This window comes from Nilaparvata lugens, chromosome X (genome assembly GCF_014356525.2).
Source record: "Nilaparvata lugens isolate BPH chromosome X, ASM1435652v1, whole genome shotgun sequence".
In the NCBI taxonomy this organism is placed as follows: domain Eukaryota; kingdom Metazoa; phylum Arthropoda; class Insecta; order Hemiptera; family Delphacidae; genus Nilaparvata; species Nilaparvata lugens.
Genome location: NC_052518.1, coordinates 47,148,804 through 47,172,625, shown reverse-complemented (window position 1 = coordinate 47,172,625; position 23,822 = coordinate 47,148,804). Strand labels below are relative to the sequence as shown.

Genomic DNA, 23,822 nt, shown 5'->3' with positions numbered 1-23,822 from the left:
CTTGCCCTTCGAAGCATTTATTAGGTGTTTTGGTCAGATTCAGGGTGGGAAAAAATCTGGGAAAAGACAGGTTTGCTTCCGGGCAGCCTTTTCACGTTCAGCTTGCAGGCTCTGCACTGTATTTCGAACAAAGCTCAAACTGGATTCTTTATAAATTCCAATATGATTCAAATTAATTCAATTTAACACTATTTACACTGTTATACTCATAATTCACACACACTACACTCAAACAATAATCTACAAGAAATTTCCGATCGAAATTACATGACAAAAATACAAACTCGGTCTTCATAACCACGGGGACGAGACAAGAACGACGAAACAAGAATGACTGGGGCTTTTTTTTCTTGACAAGCCAAACAGCTGGACGGTCGGTACTGGTGCCAACAAGCCTGCTATTGGCAGAACTGTAGTCAGGGATTTGGCGCTACAATTCGAATGCTCTGGCCAGACCATACCCCCGCCTCTGAAAAACTATTTTTCAGCCAAGTTACAAAACTGAAAATCCACAGAAAGGAAGAAATCCAGTCATGCCAAAAAGAACAAAAAAACACCAACACCAAAAAACAACACAAAGAAAAAATGCAACAAGCACAACAACTATTGAGTTGGGAGTGGATACAATTTTGCTACTGGTCTTTTATAAATACCAGTTTTTAGGCAAACACTCGCCACTCGAACCTCGCCGTCACTTCCCGGAAACACTTGCTCAATGACACCTAGTGGCCACTGCAATGGAGGTGTGTTTGGTTGGTCTACTACCACAACCGTTCCCACACTGATAGAAGTGGGTGATTTCAACCATTTTTTACGACTTTGAAGTTCGTGCAGGTACTCTCTTCTCCATCGGTTCCAGAACGATAGAATAAGTTGACCAATCAATTCATACCTGGTGAGACGATTCACAGGGACACTGTCCACGTCCCGCATGGGAAACGATTTCAACGGTGTTAAAGTCAAAAAGTGCGCTGGGGTTAAAGCCAGCGGTTCACACGGATCCTCACTCAGTACACACAGTGGGCGGGAATTCATTACACCTTCAATCTGCACCAATACAGTGTTCAGTTCCTCATAGGTGAGAAGTTGATTGCCAATCACTCGGAACAGATGCAACTTTACAGATTTGACATTTGCCTCCCACAGACCTCCAAAATGCGGTGAACCAGGGGGAATGAATTTCCATTCAATTTTGTGTTCGGCAAGTTTACTAGTCAATGTGGTTTGAAACTCGGATGAGTTCAAAAGTTGAGATATTTTTCATAAACTGTTCCTTGGCACCTACAAAATTAGTACCACAATCGGAATACATCACACGAAAGGGTCCACAACGTGACAAAAAACGACAAAACGCAGCTAAAAACATGGGCATTGATAGATCCGATACCAACTCAATATGTACCGCCTTTGTTGCCATACACACAAACAGACAAATGTAGGCTTTCAAAACACAAGGATTACGACGTCTCGTCATAGTAATATGCAGAGGACCAGTGTAATCCACACCACAATTTTCAAATGGTTTGCATTTTGACACTAGACAAGCAGGCAGGTCACCCATTTTTGGAATAATTGCATTATTACTAGGTCGAACATGGAAACAACGATAACACTTAAAAACACAAATACGAATAATAGAGTGAGCAGACAGTATCAGAATTTCTGTCTGATCAAGGACAACAATAACTAAGGTCCAGCATGACAGTTCTTCTTGTGATGATAATCAATCAACATCAATACGAAAGCGTCGGACTTTGGCAAGATCATCTGATGACAAGTCTCAAATTCCAGTCCAGCATGAGACAAATGACCGCCGACACGAATCACACCTTCATCAATGAATGGAGACAGGCGACGTAGGCGCATAGAACAATCCTCTCCCTTCTCTAATTGCACAAATTCAGATGAAAAATGTATCTTCTGTACCACTTTACATAGATACCTCTCAGCAACATCGAAATCTGATTCTTCTGATTGGGGTAAGATTCGTAAGAATTTGAGAACAAGAATTACAATTCTCAAAAGACGACCATAATCCGAACAACGACCAATCAATGAATATATTGCATTGCTGTTACAATCAGGAGATTTTGTGACTGTCAACACTGACGGTTTTTTCACCTCCGGTGGATCCACAATCTCTTCCATTTGAGTTCGGACGGGCCAATTGCATTCGTCCTCTGCTATCCATGATGGACCTGAGAGCCACAATGGAAAGTTCACAAGCTCAACTGGTGATAAACCTCTAGACAAACAGTCAGCGGGATTTTCAATTCCGGCAACATGCATCCACTCCTGTATACAAGAATCCTGTATTTTTGCAACGCAATTACCAACAAAAGTTTGCCATTCCGCGGATGGAGCATTAATCCAACACAAGGTGACTGTCGAATCAGAGAGTGCGACAATACGAGACACATGACAACGTTCACTAATAATAGTGACTACTGAATTCATGAGTTCTGCCAACAAGAGTGCCGCACACAACTCCAAACGAGGTATTGAAACAACTTTAGATGGTGCTACCTTGGACTTTGAACACAATAATACAACTCTTGGCTCCTCGCTCTCCTTCTGTGACTTCACATAGATAACTGCACCATAACCAGACAATGATGCATCACAAAAACCAATCAAACTGATGTGAGAATCCTGAAAGAAACCAATGTGACATGGAACAGCAAATTTCAACAATAGAGGCAACTCTTTTTGACAATTCTCCCAAAGAGTGCAGATAGACTCAGGTGGCTTCTCGTCCCAATCCACTCCTAACTTCCACAGTTTCTGGACAAGACATTTTAGAAATAATGTAAACGGTGACAAGAGACCAAGTGGATCATAGATACGAGCCATCACTGACAGAATAGAACGCTTAGTAGCGACGACCTCACCACTCTTGACTGAAAACTGAAACAGATCAGTACTAGGTTGCCAATTCAATCCCAAGATAGCCAAGGAGTTGTCTGCTTCGAAATCCTTGTATGAAAACGATTTCTCTTCCTCCGAGAATTTCTCCAACATTGATGGTGAATTTGAAGTCCACTTTGTGAGCGAGAAACCTCCTCCCTCAAACAGCTGCTTGGACTGACGATACAGCTCCGCGGCCTCTGACTCTGTGGCGACAGATGTGACTAAGTCGTCCATGAACATGTCTCTTGGTATTCTTGCCTTGGCTGCTGGGAAACGATTTCCATCCTCCTGTGCAAGCTGGTGGAAGGTGCAAAGCGCCAAATATGGAGAGCTTGAAACACGAAAAACAACACAATTGAGCTGATAAATTTTGATCGGATCCTCCGGCGAAAATCTCCACAATACACGCTGATAACGACGGCAGGAATCCTCCACTAATATCTGTCAATACATTTGTTTAATGTCGGCAGTTAGTGTGATTGGGAACAAACGAAAATTAACTAACAAAACAAAAATGTCAGTCTGCAATTTGGGTCCAGCATGAAGAACCTGGTTCAATGACAAACCCGATGATGTTCTGGAACCAGCATCAAATACAATTCGGATGGGCGTGGTAGTGCTGCTCGCTTTCACGATGGCGTGATGCAGTATGTAGTAACCACCTCGGTCTGTCTGATCTGCTACAAACGACATGTGACCCTGACGTAGGTAATCGATCAATATTTCATGATATGAAATACGAGTATTGCTGTCAAGCTCTAGTCGTCTCTACAAAGTCAGCAGTCTGCGTTCGGCGACAGCATACGAATCTCCCAAGCTTCTGGGCGGCTCCGCAAATGACAAGGCAACAACAAAACGACCAGAATTCACACGATGTACAGACTTCCGAAAATTTACCTCACACTCCAACTCTTCCGGTTTCAGTTGACAGCTTGGTGCAGGGCACGATTCCAACTCCCAAAAACGTTCCACAAAACTATCCAACGATGGACTACTAACGAATGGACTACAGATGGCTGTAAAACAATTTGACACATTCTTTGTTGAAGTGAGAATTGGCGCTCTCCCCATCAGAATGTGACCAAAGACACTATTACCAGTCATCAATTCGTGCGATTCACCCATACTAGGACTCCCACATAGCAAGTGAGGAACTAACTCCGCACCAATGATGCCATCTATTCTACTAGGAAGGTAGAATTTGTCGTCAGCCAGTGTGAGATTTTCAAGATGATGAAGTTCGGATCTGTCGATTTCACAAGAAGGCAACTTGTCGTTGACTTTATCCACCACTGTGGCATCCATCGAAAACTTGATGGTAGGATCCAACTTCGACTGAATCGACACACAAGTACAATCTCGAACTTCACTAGTACCACCACCGAATCCACGAACAATGGTTTTCATGGGCTGGAATGGTATTCTCAAACGCCGACACAATTTGGCTTTAACAAAATGACACTGACTCCCGGTGTAAACCAAGAAACAAACATCACAAAGCTGATCATTACAATCTCGAATATGTGCAGTGATGGTCGACAACACAACGGTCGAATTTTCTACATCGTTGGATGTAGAACAACAACTAATAGGTGATGTGCCACCTGCCTTGGAGTTCGACGAGGACGCAACACCTTCATTGGAATTTGATCTGGAAAAGTGCAATAAAGAATGATGAGATTCTCGACATTGAGCACACTGAGTTTTACTACGACAATCTCTACTCAAATGATCCACATCAAGACAACGAAAACAACAAAACTTTCCTTTAATCAAACAATAACGATCCCAAGGAGTCATTTTCAAGAAACTTGCACAATCTACTAACTGATGACCCGGTTTTGAGCACTTCAGACAATTGGGATTTTTGCTAGATGCATTGTTAGATGAATCATCAGATTGAACCACAAACACCTTTGATTTATTATCCTTTTTGTGCCTCATATTAAATGATTCAGTCTGTTTCTCATCAGAAGGAAGAGTCTTAATTTGCTTTTCAATGGATTTGACATAGCCTTGTCACGGACGGCCGATTCAAAATTTCTACGAGAACTTGGATCCAGCAATCTCAAGCCATGATAGAAGAATATCGAGTCTGACAAATCAGTGAGTCACAATCTCTTCACTGCATTGATTGAACTGCAAAACCCATCAAAAATTGCAATACAACCTGCCTTTGATTCTGATTTTATTGGACAAAATTCAAAAATTTGTTTGAAATAGGCATCGACTTGCTCCCATGGATCATTATAGCGGGTCAATAATGCCTGCCAAATTATTTGATAATTATTAGCCAATGGTGGCAAATGACGACAAATATTTGCTGCTTGTCCAGTAAGTCTACTTACAAGATATTGGACCTTCTGCTGATCGTTCAAACTCTTGTTGTCATGTACCAATGCCTTGAATAGTTCATAAAACACCGACCATTGAGTCTGGTTCCCATCAAATTTCGGAAGGTCGATTTTAGGCAGTACCGACTCGGACACGACCGGCTGTGCACTAGCTGCTGCAGCTGCCGAAGATTGAGCAATAGCATCAGTCGCCTCTTTATGTTTGAGAGTGTTAGCTGCTACTTCAATATACTGAAACAGATCTAGATGTGAGTCGTTGAATGCTACAACATGGTCTTTATTCAACTCAAGTTCCAACTCATTAACCACTAATTCTGTCTTTTCATAATCCGAAATGGTCTGAGACACCCGAGGATACAAGATTGAAAATTGCTCAGCAACTTTTGGATCAGAGACATTTTTAGACAGTTCATAGATTCTTTGCAATCTGGCATACAATTGTTCCAGTTTAGCGCTATGCACCCTGATTTGTTTCTGTAATTTTTCCTCCATCTTGAACTCATACACAAAACAATTCAGCCCCGACAATACAAAACAACAGACAATAAAACAAGAATGAGTTCAAAACTAAATGGAAGGAAGAATCACGACTAGTAAGTTATCAAAGTTAAACTTTGATTATCAATTCACAAGATAAGTTACTGCTGAAGACAAAACTATATGATTAGATAATGTTCTTCCAACAACTCACAAACAAACGATAACTTGTTGAATTGAACAAACAAATTCATGCTGATGATTAACCTTCACTAACATGTATAACAAAATGGACAATACAAAATCCAACAAACAAACAAATTCCCGAAAAGGAGCATAATGAGCCTAGTTTCAGGAAAATTACAATTTTAACTGAAATAAATTTAATTTCAGACAAATACAAATTGACAAGAAACCTTGCTCTAGAACAAGGCTACAACAAACTTAAGTTGAGCATAGATCAGACCATTCTCAACATGCCAACATTGGACAAATACGAAACTGCTTAAATCCAATGTGTGTGAATTAATCAATAAATTACAAATTTGAATTCATCACGGTTCGGTGGATCAGAAATGTTCTGAACAAAGCTCAGGCTAGAGCTACTAGAGGACTGTGATTTACTATTTATGTAATCAAATACAAACAAGGGGTAAAATTTAATCTTCAATTTGAGCCAGGTTATTTGTACAGCTAAACTCTGCATTAATGAACAATAAAAAAAGAGCAAAAACTCACCAGATTTAATCCAATATTGTCTACTTGCCCTTCGAAGCCTTTATTAGGTGTTTTGATCAGATCAGGGTGGGAAAAAATCTGGGAAAAGACAGGTTTGCTTCCAGGCAGCCTTTTCACGTCCAGCTTGCAGGCTCTGCACTGTATTTTGAACAAAGCTCAAACTGGATTCTTTATAAATTCCAATCCGATTCAAATTAATTCAATTTAACACTATTTACGCTGTTATACTCATAATTCACACACACTACACTCAAACAATTATCTACATGAAATTTCCGATCGAAATTACATGACAAAAATACAAACTCGGTCTTCACAACCATGGGGATGAGACAAGAATGACGAAACAAGAATGACTGGGGCTTTTTTTTCTCAACAAGCCAAACAGCTGGATGGTCGGCACTGGTGCCAACAAGCCTGCTATTGGCAGAACTGTAGTCAGGGATTTGGCGCTACAATTCAAATGCTCTGGCCAGACCAGTATCGTTGTTATCGATATTAACAACGTAAGTTTCTAAATCCGCGTAGATTGTATACTTTTTCTTCAACGTGGCACCTAGTTTCTTAAATTTAATTGTGTCTCCACATTTAGGATATGAAACACGCTGTGATTCAAACTTGGAACAAAGCTGTTCATGTTTCATCAAATTTGCTTTCCCATCAGAATTTTCAGATTTGGTCAATGTGAATCTATGAAAACAGAAATAACAAATGTGTACTCGACTGTGGTGTTTCGAAAGGTGAGAGAGAAGGCACAATAATCTGTTTTTCCCGTTCACGGTATTAATTAAACAACAATGTGTTTTTCCTCCATCGGCTTTCAGCATTAAAAGATTAATTTGGTGCTTAAGAGTGCGGAAAATGCTCGTGCAGTAGGGGAAAAACTTTTTGTTGTCATATGCGATGGATGACGTGAATTGCAATATCCGGATTCAGTATTTCAAATTTCTTAATATCGCGTGTCGTCACCGGAAAATTTACACCTTGCGTATTAAGTGTGTGAGCAAACTTGCTCAAATACTTTACAGTCAAGCCTGAGTTCCTTGGTTTCTGATGGAAATATGCGAGGACTGACCATAAAAAGCATTTTTCATCAGACAGTTTTTTGACATTTATAATGCAATGTTTGTTTTTAAGAAACTGGGGAGTTTGAATGAAACTGGATGTGAATATTGGATTAAATTTAATCACGTTCACATCCAGTGAGTCAATTTTCTTCAACACCCAACCGCTGCCATGTCGAACAAAGTTCTCAAAAGATGAAAGGATTTTTCTTATAGCCAACATGAAATGATCATTAAAATCTTCATAATACTCATGCACGTTTAGTGCTATGTTGGAGTAACTATGAAGATTGATGAGAGATGAGACAGACTCGCTAACCCCATCAACCATCACCACTAATTTATACAATAAAACATTTAAGACAATGAACCATTTTACATTGCCATCATGCCGTGCCACGTGCTCCCTAATTATGTCAAAAACGTGACGTTTCGATCTCTCGAGCACATTCTCGATGCTGATTTCCTTGGGATCCTCGATGTTAATACGATGGCGGACCCCGCTGGAATTCACGCCATGTAGTCTGCGTTCCCTTGGCATGATGATGATGATGGTGATGTTAGATTCTGAAAAACAAAAGGATAATGATCAGGATGATATAGAATTAGAGTGATAGAGTACAACTGCATGTTTTTAAATCAGTTGTGAATTAGCATTGGTAGAAGAACACTGTGTGAAAATGTTATCTCAGCATCAGATAATGTTGCATGAAAGATTAAGATTATTAACTTTTGATAAAAGATGGACAAAATCTTCTCAGCATTTGTCAGTGGAAAACATGGCAAAAGAGGGATTTATATTTGCATGTGTACCAGACATTGTGCGCTGTGTATTTTGTTCAATTTATTTGGGAAAATGGGAAGAAAGTGACATATCAGCAATAGAACATGCAAGGTACATTCCAAACTGTACATTGAGAAGGACAGATAATATAACAATTGAAGAGGAGAATTTCGATAATAATATTCTATGTTAATATGAAGAAAGATATTTAACTTTTAATTGTGTAGAAGATTCATCTGTTCAAGGAGAGTATTTTGAAAATCATCATCGTCATCTACATTGTGACTATTGTAAATCATTATCTGATAAAGCAGACTATTTTGTGAGAAATGGTTATTTCTTTTATAAAAATCACTATCTGCAATGTGTGTATTGCAAATATATTATCGAAAATCCATTTGAAAAAGTAATACATTTACTGTTTTGTTTATATGAAGAGTGTGAGAAAGAAGGGGGAGGAGAAGATTACCCAGATAAAGCACATCGTAAAGATGAGCTAAAATTGCATGCATGCAGTATGCTGTAGAAGGTTTTTTGTCCCCCGAGGACAAAAATCCTCCCCTCCGAGGACAAAAATAGTTCTCCGATGACAATAATTTGTCATCGGAGGACAATTTTCCTCTCCTCCGACTCACCTCTGAGGATAAAATCAGAGTAAAAATATACTTACATGTGTTGGTTGATGCGTGGATGACAGGTATCTCCTCGGCTATAGATGTGCATGTATAGATAGATGGCTATCCGGCTATGCTTCCTTTTCGGATTGTGTGGTAGCCTCTCGATGATGATGCCTTGATGAGAGCTCAACTGGTTATGACGTTGGAAGCCGAGTTGTGAGGTGAGCACTCCAATGCTGTGAAAACAATGAAATATTTAATAACTGATAATATAAGAAATCAATAAGCATCACAAGAGGTGGGATGGTATTCAAAAATATAGAATGTTTGAGTGAATGTAATGGTTTTTATGATGGGAGAGAATACTTACAAATCTGAATGATGTTGATAACGATGTGGGAGGATATAGCAGCAGGTGCTGCTCCATGCCTAGTCCTAGGGGAGAATTTTTTCAACCTTCTAGCACGTGTGGCTCTCACTCACATGAGCCTGGAACAGAGAGAGAAATGCATGCTATATAAACAGATGTAATGCGAGCAAAATTATCATTTACATCAGAGTCAGATTCGAGTGTACTACATACCATACTCTACTTCACTATCATACAAGATGAGTTCGTCATCATCATCAACATTGTCCTCATTCATCCTCTCAGATAGCCCACCAGCACATGAGCGTATCCTCAACTACTGGCAACAGAAAGCTGCCCTTGCTGCCAACGTGTCCGCTGCTGCACCTGCTCCTTCTCTGCTCACTGTGGAACCGCCATCGCCAGGGGAGATCATGCTGGGTGACAGTCCAGTTCAACACTTGGCTCCACCTGCTACCTGGGCACGGTGACGTGGGGTGCTAACAACTCTGAGCAACAACAACAACATGAAGCAGAAGCAGGGGAAGAGGAGGTTGGTGTTTGACGAGCCTGATGTTAGCGGGGATGAGGACGAGACAATTTTCTCACAAACAAAGGTTAGTTTCAACAAATATTATAAACTTGTATGTGTACAGATTTTTTTCCAATGATCGATTGTTTTATAAAAAAATCTGTACACATACAAGTCTTTGATTATTATTTGATAGCAAAGAATAATTGTTTAAAGTAATCGCTCATGCATAAATTATTTGATAGCAAGGAAATATTATTTGAACTGATTAGAGATACAATTGAATTACAAGATATTAGTGTTAAAAGTAATCGGTCATGCAAAAATTATTTGATAGCAAGGAAATATTATTTGAACTGATTAGAGATACAATTGAATTACAAGATATTAGTGTTAAAAGTAATCGCTCATGCATAAATTATTTGATAGCAAGGAAATATTATTTGAACTGATTAGAGATACAATTGAATTACAAGATATTAGTGTTGGCGGATTCTGCAATACATAAGTTATTACTCACTTCGAGATTGTGTAGTGAATCTATTGATCAAGTTCTCTAGTATGATTTCACGAATCTGATTTGATGATAATCTGAAACAAATAAGACACTAATCAAATATTTTTGAACAGAAACATGCTGCAGTGGAGAACAAGTCATCACTTGTCCCCCTGATGAAGGAAGTGCAGAGGGCAGAGGAGGATGAGAGGAGGGAGATGGACTTTGTCCAACTCATCAATCAGCCTGCACCCAAACCCTGGGTGCCACTGACAGAGTGTTGAAAGAGGATGTACCCTACCCCATTATCAGTGCGAGGGAGCATACCAGTAAACACAGACGACGTGTTATTTTGAAAATTAGCAATGCAGGAAGCAAATCGGTGTGTGAGGTATATTTACCACAACGATTTGCTTCCTGCATTAGCACGGAAAAAATTGTAGAGTTCAACAAAAATTGTAAAAATTTGGTAATGGTAGTATCACATAAGTCGGGGAATTGGAATTCGTCGACTTATGTGTTACGAATTGTATAGATGTGTGTGTTAAAGTAGTATTAGTAGTGAATAAATTGTGTACATATTTGATAAAAAATTGTTTTCAATTCTTACCTGTTTACACTTGTTGTTGTTGTTGATAAGTTCACAATGGATAGTAGAAACACAGACAGAAGAATGGTTCAGCTTTCACGTCACACTCTGTTGTGACTGATATGTAAATAAGCTGGACTCCCCTTCTATAGTTTGTTGTGAGCATGCACAGAGCCAACCATCTTTACTACTACACACACACACACACACACACCACACACACACACACCACACACACACACCACACACACACACCACACACACACACACACACACACACACACACACACACACACACACACACACACACATACATACAGCCAAGCGGCTTCGGTGAGTTGATGCATCACTCTCTCCCACATCTGTTTTGGCACGCGTTCCTACAGATATGGGTGGGTGCGATGACATCATTTCTCCCTTTCAAATTGTGTTCACCTTTTCAGATTTGTTATTTGAAATAATATTCTTATCATTCAAACAATGTTATAAGCACATAGCAATCTGATAGTGTGTGTGTGTGTGTGTGTGTGAATTCATTTCCAACTCCATTGAAAATTAAACCAATTCAATTTTCCTTCGATCAAGTTAGTGTAATGGTTAATTAATTAATTAATTAACTTCAGTTAATGTTCAACCATTCAGTTGAAAGGTAAGAAAATGGTATGTAGGAGAAAGCAAAGTTCGAGGTAACGAGGTAGAGGAATCTTGAGTTCAGCGGCAAAAGTTTTTAAGGGTGTGACGGGTTTAGCAGGTAATGTGACATCCACTATTCTAAATAAGCTCATTGACCTTCAACAAAATGAAACCTACTTGCCTGGTGGGTATCAATATTGCGGGCCGGGCACCAAGGTTAATGAAAGGTTAAAGAGAGGTGATCAAGGTATAAATTCATTAGATAGAGCCTGTAAGGTACATGATATAGCGTATACACGAAATAGTGATAATAAAACTCAAGTGATAGCTGACAGAGCTCTAGCGAGCGCAGCATGGGAGATATTCAAAAATCCAGAAACACCCCTTGCTGAGAAAGCACTTAGCTATCTTGTTACAAACGTCATGAAAGCTAAAGCAGCATTTGGTGGGTCTTTGAGAAAGAAGAAGAAGAAGAGGAAGAATGAGAGGAGAAGTTATAGTAATAATATTAGACACAAAGCTATAGCTCAGTTGGAAGATCATATTGCAGGAAAAGGGTATTTTTTGAAACCTTTTCCTCGAATAACTAGTGGGGGGAGAGTTTTAATCCCACCCTCTTTACCACCACCACCACCATCATCATATGGAGTGAGTTCATTCCCCCAAAAACAAGTTAATGTAGAAGAAATGTAGAACAACAGAGAAGAGTAGGAAGAAGAAAAAGAAGAAGACATGAATATTGAAGGAGAATTGAGTAATTATGATTTGATTGATTGGTCAAAGTTATTACAGATTCGGCTAAGAGGTATGTATATGCTAGATGCATTACCCAAGAAAATTCTAAAAAATGAGAATGGCATTGTGAATTTAGCGAGGGAAAGTGAGGATGGCACACATTGGGTTGCATATAAAAGAGTCGGCTCTAATGTTTGGTATTTTGATCCAATTGGAAATTTACAACCGCCATACGAATTGGACAAATATTGGAAAAAAGAGATTGGAGTAAATATATTATATAATGTAGAGCACATGCAACCATTAAATAGTGATTTTTGTGGTCATCTTATGTTATTGTTCCTTGCAAATCAGTTGTAATTAAGTGTTTGTGCTGAACACACATTACAAGATGGTTGTTATTACATTAAGATCACAAGTAACCTCTATGAACATTTACAAGAAATTATAGAAAAATTGTGAATGGGAAATTGAATTGATTAATTTTTGTAGTTACAATAGTATTGCAAACATTAACAGAGGAACAAATTCCAGCTTCAAATATGGTGATAGATTAATTGAGCTGGATACAGGTGCATATGAAGTTGAGGATATTATAAAATCTTTAAAGAATAAATTGTATATTGATGAGAAGAGGAATAAACTCATTATATGTGCAAACACAAATACTATGAAGATTGAAATTCATTCTGATAAAGCTATTGATTTAACACATACTGATTCGATTGGTAAGATACTTGGTTTTGATAATGTTGTTTTGCAAGCAAATAAATGGCATTATTCCCTGCATTCGGTTAACATAACAAGCATTGGCAGTATTGTACTCGAATGTAATTCAGCATGTGGTAGTTACTCTGACGGAAAACAAAAACATATAATCTATGTATTTTTGCCAAAGGTTCCTAGCAGTTATTTAATAAACAAAGTACCATCACCAATTATTTATGTACCTTTGAATACTCATCAAATTCAAACTATTAATGTAAAGTTAACAGACCAGAATGGATCGTTTATTGATTTCCGTGGAGATACAATTACAATTAGGTTGCACATACGTGGAAAACAAAAGTGAACGTAATGGGTTATCTTGTTTTCAATCCACGTTCAAATAAGATGTGTACACACAATGTCATTAGAGAGACTAATGTGAGAGCGTCAACACCTAAAAACAAACGTGCTTTGTCAGCTAAAAGTGCGAGAATATTAGAAAAGTTAGGTTTTATAGTTGATTGGCGGAATGTTAGGAGGAGGAGCCGCAATTAGTGAAATTCTGGATGTGGAGACAGAGCTTCAGTTTTATAATGATATAACCAAATTCCAATTTCACACTCATACAGTTTATTCGGGACAAGAAATAAAAAACTCTGATGAGGCACATATTGGAATAAATTCTTTAGATGTCTATTCTTTACCTTGCAAATCATTTATATTTATTGTGGGAACAGTTAGCTGTACAAAACTGGGAACAGACCCGGCTGGTCCACCAGTCGCGGCAGACTATAAATTAAGCAGTAACATAATCGGTAACCTTTTTGATGAAATACAATATGAATTAGCAGGTAAGCAAATTTCTAAATCAAGATTGATTTGATTAACATCCACAATTAAATCTCTACTAGTGAAGAATATGCTCGATAAGAACACATATCACTTGGCCGGTTTTGACAGAGCAGGATATGTGCTAACAGATAATAAATTCACTTTCTGTGTACAGCTGAAATTAATCCTCCCATTTTTGAAGATTTTCAAAGAATAATTTTAAATTTGAAACAGGAACTCGTCTTATTGAGGTCACCAACGGACATAAATTGCGTTGAGTCCGCAACTGGAACAAGCGTTAGTGTGAAAATTACAAAACTGCAATGGAGAATGCCCTCCATAACTTTAGAAGATCACATAAGACTGAAATTTTTGAGACTGCTCAATGCTGACACTCCACTGAAATTAGGTTTCCACCATTGGGAAATTTGTGAATTACCATATTTCCAAAATTCACTTAACCATTCTTGGGCAGTCCTCACCACATTGATTTTTGATAGTCCAAATACGTTATAATTGCATTTCAAACCGATCGTAAGAATAAAATTAAGAAATCAATATCTAATTTCGATAGCTGTGGTATTTACAATGTTAAAGTATATTTGAACAGCAAGTATTATCCATATGAAAATCTGCTAGGTAAAAAGGAACTATTATACAGGATGTTTTTGGATTTCGCTCCCTCATATTATAATCATTCAATCAATAGCGAACTCGAAACAGAAATCGACTTTAAGACATTTTGTGATTCAACACCGCTGGTTGTTGTGGATTGTTCACACCAACCAAGTCATTTGAAATCATCGACAGATGTTCGTATTGAAATGGAATTTAATAGTGCAGTACCTGCAAATACTTCCACTTATTGTGTTTTAATTAGCAATCATGTGATGGAGTACACACCTCTGACGAGCATGGTAAAAGAAGTTCAGTAATTTTATTGATAGAGTGCACTGCGTGCAATATTATATAAGGTGTGCACCCTGACAAATTTGGTTCATTATCAGTTTCACCTTTGAACAGGTAACATCTAAAATGTCCTATTCTTTGTGTTCTGATATTTTGGAGAGTAAGAACAAAGTGCAAACTCAGACTATTGGTATCCAGTGTGATCTTGATTCTGATAGTTTCTATTATGAGCCAAGGTGCAGTACACCGATCCAGAAGCCACAGGAGGTGGAGGAGCAGAAACGGGAGGAGGAGGAGGAGGAGGAGGAGGAGGAGGAGAAAGATGGAGAATTCGACGAGCCCGCCGAACAGAAAGAAGTGGACAAGCAAGCAACTACAAAAATTGCCACAGTTGATCTTCACTGGTTTAAACAAGATTGTAATCAAATTATTGTGAAAGAACTTGCCATAATTGATCAGTTTAATAATTATATTGTATTCCATTTCAAATCGCCATTTGCAAAGATGGAATTGAGTGCAAAATTGTATACCGATGTAACATGGTTAGAACGTCACTATCATAAAATAAAATGGGAAGATGGAGATGCAGAATACACTGACTCATTAATACATGATTACCTTGTAGGTTATGAAAAAAATTTTTACAAAAGGAACTGAGAAAGCAAAGTTTTTAAGAAGATTGCATACTAACGTTCAATGGATACCTGAGGATTTTGCAAAACCCAATTTCAGCTTTTCACTAGTTCATGGTGTTATGCTGTATGTAACATCTCTGTAGACCAGATAGACGATGTGCTTTGTTCAGTGCTCAACATTATAATTCTTTGTTGTTTAAAAATATGCATCAAACAAATAATTTCATGTGTGAAAACAATCGAATGCAAAGTATGAAAATGGCCGCGATGTACACGAATTCGCAGAAAAGAAACTTTGCTCGTTATGGATTCTTCTACAACAGAAAAGAGATTCAGTGTGTTTATTGCATGCATGCATTGAGACTGCATAGAGCACATACATGTTGCCTGTCTACAATTAATGAAGAAAGACCACTTAATTACTCTATAATAGTCCCAGCCTACACTTAGTTTTGTTCATTCGCTTATCATGGACCCGAGAAAGTGGTTGGCTGCTGACAACGAGTTGGAAGTGAGGTTAAAAAACTGTATTGATTGGTATGATGAGTGTGAAAGTGCAATTAGGGAATCAACTCATGAAAATTATAGTTTGGCGAAACAATTAAAAGACATTTTTCTAAGCACGGTTAATTCAAATGACATAAGAGACTATCTATGTTATTATCATCCTCATAATTTGTGTATAGATAAGTTAATTAAAATTGAAGATGAAATTATGAATAGTTGTAGTGAAATGTGTAGATAAACTTTTTCTGTGTTCAAATGATTTTTCATTCCAATATCCCACTCACTTTTTAGTTTAGTAGCTGCTCAGAGCTAGACCTGATAACACCAGCACGTGTGCCATGATCTTTTTATAAAAGTGAGACACACCCCCTTCAGCCATCTGTTGATGCTAACAAGTACACAGCATGCATGTTGTCAATTTATAGAACAGAGACACACACCAAACAGCTGGGAGGGCGTTAACATGCAGTGTTATGGTTTTTCAAAATTCAAAAAATTAACTCATCTCTTGATGGCAATTCCATTTAACGAATTTGATTCAATTGCAAAGAATATTAAATTTTCAACAGGATGTCAAGATGCTGATTTACCGTTAACAAAAACAGAAAATGTGCACTTTCCAATTTTATCTGAGATATTTGAGTGCATTCCATGCACGACAGGCACTGACTAAGAAGGATTTTGTGAAAATAGTAGTTTGATGATTGGGTATCCTTAAAGTACTTTCTCTGGTTCTAGTATGTGAAGCATCTATCCTCCTACCTTCAGAGACAAATTTGAAATCATCTTTAAAATAGCTCGGATTACCATATATCAAGATATCTCTAAGAAGCTTGACTATTCGAAAAAGCCTCTGATCGGGAAGCTTTAATGTTGAACTAGCAATGTGGGCTGGGGTGATATGATCATGGCGTTGGAGAGAGTAGATGAAACGTAGACAATAATTTTGGCAACGCTGTAGTTTATCATTCAGAGTGACTTGCATATCGTTAAGAACAGAATTACAATACATTAAATGTGGGAAGATGAGAGATTGAACCAATAATAATTTAATGTTCCTAGGGAGGATATCGTGCATTTTCTTCAATGCATGCATGGCTGAGAATACCTTTTTACAAGTTTTGTTCACTTGTTCTGACCAGTCAAGAGTATTATTCATAATAATGCCTAAATTTTTAACTGAGCTACAGTAAGGAATGTCATTACCGTCTACACTAATTTTGTGAATCGATTCAAGGTCAATATTGTTTATAAGACAAGAATATCCAATTATAATGGGTTGTGTTTTGATGGGATTAAGCTTAAGGCCATTTTTCTTTGTCCATTCCACTATCGAATTGATATCCTGATTCATTATTCCAACTGTTTCATTAATTTTTGTTATGGGACAGCTTAAATAGATTTGAAGGTCGTCTGCATAAGTATGGAAACTGGAGAATTTGATAATGGAATCAGTAGAGAGAGAGAGATAGGGAATTTCTCAATTCACTTTAATCTGACAGTATAGCATTAGATGTAGAGAGAGAGAGAGAGAGAGAGAGAGAGAGAGAGAGAGAGAGAGAGAGAGAGAGAGAGAGAGAGAGAGAGAGAGAGAGAGAGAGAGAGAGAGAGAGAGAGAGAGAGAGAGAGAGATAGAGAGAGAGAGAGAGAGAGAGAGAGAGAGAGAGAGAGAGAGAGAGAGAGAGAGAGAGAGAGAGAGAGATAGGGAATTTCTCAATTCACTTTAATCTGACAGTATAGCATTAGATGTAGAGAGAGAGAGAGAGAGAGAGAGAGAGAGAGAGGAGAGAGAGAGAGAGAGAGAGAGAGAATTTTTCTCTCAAAGGGAAATTATCTATACTGGTGAAGGGGAAGGGAAAATCTATTTGAGAGAGAAATATCTCTCTCCTTCTTCATCCCTCTTGTCCTCGAGAGGGAGAGAGATTAGATTAGATTAGATTAGATTAGGTTAGATTAGATTGGATTAGATTAGATTAGATTAGATTAGATCAGATTAGATTAGATTAGATTAGATTAGATTAGATTAGATTAGATTAGATTAGAGAGAGATGGTGAGGGAGAGAGAGAGTGAGAGGGAGAGAGAGGGAGTGGGAGAGAGAGATTGATTGATTGATTATATGCCCTCATTAGGGCGGAATTAGGACTCCTGGTCCTCTCTGCCACACAACCCTTTACAAAAGAAGACAAATTTACATAAGAACAGAAAAAAATAGATTACATATTATGTAATAAGATTACATAAGATTTATATATAAGTAAATAAAACTATTAATCAAAATACAATAACATATAATAAAAGAGAATTTTAAACTTTATTTATTTATACAATTGATCAATATTTCAAATTCCACTAGATAAATCTATAGGAAAACCTATCAGAAATGAAGATCTAATCAAGTTGCCATTCACTCACTCATGACACAAAACAACCCTAAAAATAAAGATTTTACAAAGTATAATAATTATCAAAACAATATATTAAGATGAAATATTTTTGTATCTGTAGTTGCATAAAAGGTGGAAATGAGTTAAATTCATGTAGATTGATACAATGTAAATAGACAATAAAAATAAAGCTGAACCCGACCCAAGCCTAATCTGCGCCACCAGATCCCAGCCAATTCAATACTGCCGCACCAAACAGATCTCGATCACCAATACTCTTCACAGTTAGAGGCAACAGATTCCAGATCAGACAAGCTGATACATGGAATGATTTATTATACATAGATGTTCTATGATTTGGAATAACCAATAGTTGGGAGCCCTGCTTGGTACCTCTCACACTACGATCTCCAATAAAAACAAATTTATGTGCCAAATAACCTGGGGTTTTTACATGCAAAAGGTCATGAAGCAGCATCAGAATGTGATACTCCCTCATTTTCTTGAGTTTTGGCACATGTAGTTGCTGGAAAAATGGGGTGTTATGATCATCTCTTCTTAGATTGAAGATGAACCGGATGCAATAGTTCTGAGCCCTCTGCAGTCGCTCAGACAAGGCCACAGTCATGTCATTGATCACAATGTCACCGTAAGAGAAGTATGGGAAAATTAATGACTTAACCAGCATCACTTTCACATGAAGTGAAATGAAGTCACTAATTTTCTTAAGTGAGTGGATACCTGCAAATACCTTATTACAGGTGGTGTTGATTTGTTTCATCCAGTCGAGTGTTTTGTCTATTGTCAGTCCCAGATTTATAACAAAGTCACTGTAATTCAAATTTATGTCGTTTATTTTGATGTATGGTCCATTATCAAAGTTGAAACCTCGGCGAGTCATGAGTTTAGTGTAGCCAATAATTATTGCCTTGGATTTCATTTCATTAATTCTAAGTCCATGTTTCAAAGTCCAGTCCGTAAGAGTCTCAAGTTTACTATTCATATTGTCAACTGTAGCAGTAAAGTCGTTCAAGTCAAAGTGGATGTACAATTGCAGGTCATTGGCATATAGGTGCTGTTTGGAGAATCTGAAGATATTGGTTACATAGACCCCTGGGGAACGCCCCTCCCTAAAATGTGATAGCCAGATGAGAACCCATTGTACTTAACAGATTGGCACCTGTTACTCAGGTAGGAACCAAACCAATCCACTACATGAGTGGAGAACCCCAAATTCCTCAGTTTTTCCAACAGGAGAGGGTGGTAGACGCAATCAAAAGCTTTACTGAAATCTATCAGCACTAGCAGAGTAGCCAGTCTTCCATCCATCGCTCTACGAATATCCTCAGTCACACAAAGCAATGCAGTGGTGGTACTGTGGCCTTTCTTAAAACCAGATTGAAAATCACTTAGAGAATTGTTCATTGCAAGATAATTATTAACCTGCTGATGCACTACCCTCTCTAAACCCTTAGAAAGGGGTGAGAGAATATGTATGGGCCTGAAGTCAGACAGTGAAACAGGATTTGGTATTTTATTGAGGGGTAAGACGGCTGAGTATTTCCAGTAGGTTGGAAAAATGGAAGATAGAAGTGAAAAGTTATACAAATGTGTTATATAAGGAAGAGTGACAGGAAGAGTATCTCTTATGAACTTTATAGGAAGAGAGTCCTCACCAACTGCATTGCTTCTGATCCTGTTTATGCAGTGGAAAACTTGAAGTTCCGAAACTTCAGAAAATTCAAACTCATTTTCTAGAGCATTTACTCGGAGAGTGTCTGCATATGCACGGGCACCCTCATCACTGACTGGGACATTGCAGAAAAAAGAGTTGAGCTCTTCAAGGCTATGAGTAATGTTAGGCAGTTTCTTCTCTTTACCCAACCCCATACTTTTCACGGTTCTCCAGACACTTGCAGAGGAACAATTGTCTGTCAGTAGGGCTCGAAAGTAATGGGATTTCGAATTTCGTATCCTCAGCTTACAACGATTCCTAAGCCTTTTGTACTCTGCAAACATCATTGGACACCCACATCTCTTAGCCAAGCGGAATTTTTTGCCACGCTCATTCATAAGCTGACATATGTCCGGTGTTATCCAGGGAGCTGGTCTCCTAGTTACCTTTTTGCACCTCAACGGCACATGTTTATTGAACAGTTCGCACATAATTTGTTGGAATACTTCCAGCTTCTCATCAATAGTAGCAGCCATGACAACATGATGCCAAGGAACAGTGAAAAGATCAGCAAACAACTCCAAGTAGTTAATATTCTTATAATCACGGTATCTTATGATTCTTGCTTGTGACTTGGGGGCTTTCACAGCATGAATGCAATAAACCAGATCATGAGCTGAGAGACCCGGCACTGGCACCTGTCCATGACTCTTCACAGCATCAGCATCACAAACAGAGACAAGATCCAACAAAGTGTGGGAAGTGGCTGTGTGGTGTGTAGCCTGTAGCGGAAGTATTGTCATATTGCAAGTAAAAAATATTGTCTTTAGTTGTGTCAAGTCAAAAGTATCAGTTTCCAAGCAAGTCTGTGTTAAAGTCACCCATAACAATGACATGACTGTAAGCCGGCATACACTGTAGGAGAGCGTCCTCGAATTCAAACATATATCCTATGTGTGGAGGGCGGTAACAAACTCCAATCAACACTTTGGAATTCGCCGCAACTATTTCAATAAACATAAACTCAGGCCTGTTTGGTCTGGAATTGTCGGACTGGAATGAAACTTTGGCTTTCAAATCTTCCTTTGCAAAAACAGCAACTCCCCCACCATTCTTATGAAGCCTATCACTCCTGAATATGCTAAAATTATCAATCTGAATGGCCTTTGAATAAATTGAAGGCTTCAGCCATGTTTCAGAGACCAACATCACATCACAGATCTGTGTGCCAAACAAATCACGGAATTCATCAATGTGACACTGCAGTGACTGCGCATTCACATGACATATTTTTAAAAAATTCTTGTGAGGCGAAAAAGCTTGTTCAATCAAGCCCTTTGTGCTTGGCGCGGCTGCACTATCATCTGGAGCTACACTCATGAGAATGATGACAAGACCAAGAGCCAGGGCACATGAAGGCAAGAGTTGAGCTAATCAATACATAGTTGATGTAATAAACAAAGGATTCAAACCACTCATACACACACGCACACACACACATAGAGAGGGTGAGAGAGAGGGAGGGTGAGAGAGAGGAAGAGAGAAGTGGGAGGGGGAAAATCCATTTCTAGAACACCCTTCACCCTGTGGAGGGAGGGGGGATGGCGGGGGGAGGTTGGATTGATTGATTAAGTATTTTATTTATGTAGATTACAATATATACTGGCTTATATACTTATATACAATAGCTTACATGGGATTGATTGATTGATTGATTGATTGAGTACTTTATTTATGTAGATTACAATATATACTGGCTTATACACTTATATACAATAGCTTACAATACAGCAAAGTTATAGATGAATTTACATAATATAGACTAAGAAAATAACTATTGAACTGTATATGATATGAAAAAGCAATTTGTAATATAATAACTATAGATAATAATCATATTGTTATGCATCTACATAAATTGGCGGAGCTTTGGACATATCAATGTCCATTCTTTGGGAAGAATATTAAAAATATCCTCCCCACTAACTCTCTACCAAAACGTTAATTTCGTTATTTAAACTAAGGATTTATTTATTAATGGAAATATTGTAAAAGTTTTAATCAATATGAATATTGAAGAGAAAAAAACAAAAATTGATAAAGTAAAATAATTATATAGGTAGATAAGATCAAATAATTGATTAATAAAATGAAGTAGGCTGAAAGTAGATCAGGGTTATCAAATTTCAGTAATATACAGCAGTATGCAGTGGATAATGAAATAACATGAGTTTATATAATATATATATATACAATTCGTTCTATAACATGGTTTAAAGGTTTATATTGGTGGAATGGGTGAGGGATGGTTGTCATGTGATCGTTCTAGGGCCGGACAGTTTCAGTCATTTGTTCCAAAATATGTTTTTTTAAAGTCAGGTTGAAGCTCGCTCGGCTCTCGATAGACCTGATAGAAACAGGAAGTGTATTCCATGCACGACAGGCACTGACTAAGAAGGATTTTGTGAAAATAGTAGTTCGATGATTGGGTATCCTTAAAGTACTTTCTCCGGTTCTAGTATGTGAAGCATCTATCCTCCTACCTTCAGAGACAAATTTGAAATCATCTTTAAAATAGTTCGGATTACCGTATTTCAAGATATCTCTAACAAGCTTGACTATTCGAAAAAGCCTCTGATCGGGAAGCTTCAATGTTGAACTAGCAATGTGGGCTGGGGTGATATGATCATGGCGTTGGAGAGAGTAGACGAAACGTAGACAATAATTTTGGCAACGCTGTAGTTTATCATTCAGAGTGACTTGCATATCATTAAGAACAGAATTACAATACATTAAATGTGGGAAGATGAGAGATTGAACCAATAATAATTTAATGTTTCTAGGGAGGATATCGTGCATTTTCTTCAATGCATGCATGGCTGAGAATACCTTTTTACAAGTTTTGTTCACTTGTTCTGACCAGTCAAGAGTATTATTCATAATAATGCCTAAATTTTTAACTGAGCTACAGTAAGGAATGTCATTACCGTCTACACTAATTTTGTGAATCGATTCAAGGTCAATATTGTTTATAAGACGAGAATATCCAATTATAATGGGTTGTGTTTTGATGGGATTAAGCTTAAGGCCATTTTTCTTTGTCCATTCCACTATCGAATTGATATCCTGATTCATTATTCCAACTGTTTCATTAATTTTTGTTATGGGACAGCTTAAATAGATTTGAAGGTCGTCTGCATAAGTATGGAAACTGGAGAATTTGATAATGGAAGAAAGGTCATTAGCATACAAAGTGAAGAGGAGAGGGCCTAAAATTGAACCTTGTGGTACTCCATGCATAACGTTTTTCCAAGTTGACTTTTTGTCACCGACAGATACACATTGTTTCCTACCTAATAGATAGGATTTAAACCAAACTAACGAGTTGTGACTGAAACCAAGAATAGCCAACTTATTCAGAAGGACTGTATGATCAACAGTATCGAATGCTTTAGAAAAATCAAATAGGGTGAGGATGGTGCATTTTCTTTGGTCCATAGCTAACCTTATATCATCAGTGACACGAAGCAGAGCTGTCTCAGTTGAATGGAATTTTCTAAAGCCTGATTGAAAGTTATGAAGCTTACTATTGTTGTCTAGAAATTTTACAACTTGAGCATGAATGAGTCTTTCTAGCACTTTGGACAATGCAGGTAAAATACTGATTGGTCTAAAATCCTCAACTTTATTGGGTGATGGAACTTTATTTAGAGGGCGAACCAGAGCAAACTTCCAGTTTTCAGGGAAATGCCTTCTTCAAGTGACTTGTTGAAAATGTATGTAATGGTTGGTAAAACAGCAAATAACATCTTCTTGATAAATTTAATAGGAATTTTGTCTACACCCATAGCATTACTATGAATACGTTGAATTGCTCTGAAAGTGTCTTCTTCT

The 23,822-nt window shown here is 37.9% G+C and overlaps 1 protein-coding gene across 1 annotated transcript; it reads right to left on the bottom strand.

The window, feature by feature from the left end:
* Positions 1–18,461: 18,461 nt before the first annotated feature.
* Positions 18,462–20,731, bottom strand: LOC120354605. Its single transcript, XM_039441964.1, has 3 exons — positions 20,375–20,731; positions 19,434–19,639; positions 18,462–19,383 (listed from the first exon to the last, which is right to left on the bottom strand). The coding sequence occupies exons 1-3, from the start codon at positions 20,729–20,731 to the stop codon at positions 18,462–18,464; spliced, it is 1,485 nt and encodes a 494-aa protein (XP_039297898.1).
* Between the last annotated feature and the right edge of the window lie 3,091 nt (positions 20,732–23,822).